The sequence below is a fragment of the Arachis ipaensis genome, chromosome B10 (assembly GCF_000816755.2).
Source record: "Arachis ipaensis cultivar K30076 chromosome B10, Araip1.1, whole genome shotgun sequence".
In the NCBI taxonomy this organism is placed as follows: domain Eukaryota; kingdom Viridiplantae; phylum Streptophyta; class Magnoliopsida; order Fabales; family Fabaceae; genus Arachis; species Arachis ipaensis.
In genome coordinates this window covers 3,372,418-3,376,377 of record NC_029794.2, presented here as the reverse complement: position 1 = coordinate 3,376,377, position 3,960 = coordinate 3,372,418, and the positions used below count along the sequence as shown (strand labels likewise).

General features: G+C 30.3%; 1 protein-coding gene across 1 annotated transcript; it reads left to right on the top strand.

The window, feature by feature from the left end:
- Positions 126 to 1,178, top strand: LOC107619943 (mavicyanin-like). Its single transcript, XM_016322171.2, has 2 exons — positions 126 to 455; positions 665 to 1,178. Exons 1-2 carry the CDS (start codon positions 257 to 259, stop codon positions 1,045 to 1,047), a joined length of 582 nt encoding a protein of 193 aa, XP_016177657.1. The 5' UTR covers positions 126 to 256; the 3' UTR covers positions 1,048 to 1,178.

Below are 3,960 nucleotides of genomic sequence, written 5' to 3'. Positions count from 1 at the left end.
ATATTTGACGGCAATGCACTAATAATAATTGTAAATTAGGGAAAAGCTCTTGAGAGAGAATTGTATTGCTAATTTTTGAAAACCAGTTAAGCCAATGAAATTCAAATTAAGTGCTCCTAATTACTCTCCAAAATCTTCGCTAACAAACGTGCTTTTACTTTCTTCTTATAAGTTCAAACCTTAACCACCAATTCTCTTTTAAAAAACTCACACCACGCACTAGAGCTCCCTATAGAAATATCCAAAACCAGCAAATATGGCCAATCTATTCAGAAGTTGTTCATTATTACTTTCGGTTTCCTTGATTATTATATTGTGTGTGCCATCAAGAGTAAATTGTACTGAATTTGAAGTTGGGGGTCACGATGGCTGGATTGTTCCTAAGTCAAGAGACAACGATCAAATGTATAACCAATGGGCATCCCAGAACAGATTCAAAGTTGATGACACTCTTCGTAAGTACCTTCATTATTCCAACAACTTATATTTTTTTTAATTATGATTTACAAAAATATTATTTATACACTAAAATCAACCATTAAAATTAACAATTAATAAATTTGTATATAAATACATACATAATTTAATTTATTTTTAATATATATTTATATTTCAACGTATATTTCATGTAGTTTAATTTTGGAATATGATTGTTTGTTCACAGGTTTCAAGTACTCTAAAGATTCGGTGTTGGTGGTGAGTGAAGAGGAGTATGAAAGCTGCAGATCCACTAAGCCACTATTCTTCTCCAACAATGGTGATACTGTCTTCAAATTTGAGCATCCTGGAGTGTACTACTTCATTAGCGGAGTTAGGGGCCACTGTGACAAAGGCCAGAAAATGATTGTTAAGGTTTTGGCCGTACATAATCCAAAGCCAGAGCCACCACATTCACACTCACCAGCAGCAGCACCAGCATTTACACCTGCATCTACACCTGCACCTTCTCCTTCTCATCATTCTAATGCTGCAAGACCAATTCCTCTTCTCAGCATAACTAACTTGCCGCTCTTTCTTATCTTACTTCTTCCTATGCTTTTTGCTTGATTTTTTTCCTTGTATTATTGTCTTATCTCTCCTTATGATTAGTAGTAATTACAATTAGTTTCTAGGTGTTTAGTTTTAATTTGTTGTTGGGGTCTTAGGCTGTTTAGTTTGGTTGTTTGAATAATCAAGATTATTTATATTGTTCGACAAATAAATTGCAGATTGTTTTTTTCTGGTTTCTTAAGAAATTTGCTGTTCATGATATATTTATTATTAGGGTTTTTCTTTTATTAATGTCAGTCTATTGGTGGCTTAATATTAATTATTCCTATCAAGTTACAATCTAAGCAACTATCTAGAAGCAAAACATTGAAGTTGTATATTCCATGTTATATCTAAACTATAAAAAATAAGACTGTTTGAGTTGTATGGTAAAACTTTTTTTTGAGTCAATGTTTTCTGTAATTATTTTTTATCTTAAATTTTGAATTAAAAAATTTAAATTTAAATCCTAATTTTAAAATTTATTTTAAAAAGATGAGAGTTAAAAATTAAATTTATAACAAAAATTAATTAATATTAACTAGTTAAAAATTAATTTCTCATATTCATTTATTTTTTTGGTCTTATGTAAACGGTGAGAGCAATTAGAGCCCATTATTTGACAGGGCTCCATTCCCCTTCTTTAAAGAATAATGGGCTTTCTTCCAAAAAAAAAGAATAATGGGCTTACTTTAGGCCTTGGCTACAGACATTGATACACTAATATGTGTCTGTTTGAAAAAAAGAAAAATCCAACAAATACGGCAAAGCATAACAAAACCAATTCCAAACCACCACTATGAATCTATGATCACAGAAAATACCCCATAAGGCCGTAACAAATGCTAACGTAGAAAAGAAAGTTTTTTTATTTAATATGGTCTTTCTAATAAAATTAATAGAATCATAATTAAAAAAATATTAACATGTATGAGAGCGTAAGAAAAAAAATGTTACAAAAATAAACATCAAAATTCCTGTACGAACAAGAAGGAACAAAAGTAGTAGATAAAAAATAATAAAATTTAGAATGATTTTTTATTGGATAAGTTTTCATTTTGCCAATCTTTTAGTTACTTGCAAATTGTTAACAATAATAATAATGAAAATCTTTATCCATACATATTTTTTCTAAAAATTTCACTTAAAAATCAACTTGAATTAGTATAATAATTAATTTATTAGTCCATTTTAGTCAAAATTCGAATTAATGTGAGAAAAAAACACTTTCACCCATATTAAAAAATGGCAACTTTCTTTTTAAGTCTTTTCAAGGAGGGAGGTCCCAAAAAAAAAAAAAACCGTTATAACAAAGCATACACCCGATGATCTAACAATCTGAAATTCTATGAAACTTTCAATTTAGGAATTAAAAAAGAGCACCCAAGTTAATGGTCTAAGAATATAATGTATATAATGGGCTAAATTTTTGGCCCAATATGAATAAAATGAACATAAAAATCTCATGTCATGAAATCACTCATCCCAAAAGTTTAAGCTGATTTTGAGGTTTATCAAAGATCAAACTCTTGACCTTTCGGATTTAGAATTCTGATAACATGTCATGAAACCAGTCATCCCAAAAGCTTAAACTGATAGGAAAAGGTAACACTAATGATTATATCTCTAATACTGAATCGAACATTCCTAAACCGCCATTGTATACATTGTACAAAATTTTCATTGGTTCTCTATACTTATACTTCCTCGTTAAAAAATTAAAATAAAAATCTGGTTGCTGAAATGGCACCTTTATCATAAGTTGAATTTCAGTTGTGGGGACACAGACAACCACTAATACAGACATACAAACTTAAATCATACATACTGAATACTGATAAATCAGCTTTCAGGTAGGAGTGTCAACTATAGTTGTTAACTATTTTATTTTAATAATTAATCCTCCTTAATATAAGTGTATCTGTTAAATGTTGTGAGCTGTCATTCTCTTGGAATTCTGGTTTGGATGGTTGTGGATCAGTGGATACCATCATCCACCTTTTCTTGCTCTCCATTAACATTTCCAACTTCCAAGGATAGATTTGTTTATTCCTTAAGATATGGAGGCAAATGCAAGAAGCCAAGACCCACGTGCTAGGAGCAGGTGAGGTAACCACTTAGCATCTGGAGTTTGTGGAGCAAGCTGCTTGCCATCTTCCAAATCCATCTTCACAATATGCTTAATTAGTTTTTGAATGAACCACTTTACTGTATCCATGCATATCCTCTTTTGGTTTGTTTTAGTCTTGGTTTGACTAATGCATCATGCATCATTGCCATGTAATTTGTCTTAGTCTTTTTCTTCATTTGCAATGTAATTTCCGTTATGCCTTATCTTATTTTGTATTCTAATTAAAAATCCATTTGCATAATTCAATAAAAGGGCAATATTTTTCTTAGAGGTCTAAACTCTAAACATAGGTCAAATTGAAGTCATAGTCATTTTGCACGTGATTTGTTTGTCTCTAAGCAATTAGATGATGTAGAGAAATGCCCCAATTTGTGGTTATCTATTCCTCTAATTTTTACAATCCTATTTTGTATTGTTATTCAATCATAGGAATCCTCAATCTCTAATCTCTGTTTATTCCTTTCTTATAGCTCTAGCAAATAACAATCACCCGATTAGGCATGGTTTAAACTAGTAAAACCTGCTCAGTCAAAAGGCAAGAAATAAAACACTCTTGACTAGAATATGTAGCTGAGCTGCGATCAAACTATAATAATTGTTATGTGATAATTATCCTGATCTTCTTCACCTACTAAGAACCCACTACCTTATCAAACTATAAGGCTGCGTTTATTTACTTATTTATAAGAATAGTACATTAAAACATGAATAAAGAAATATAGACAGAGATATTATATTTTGAGATATTAATATCGTATATTTTGTGTTTTTTTAATAAAAAAGATATATAAATACTGACA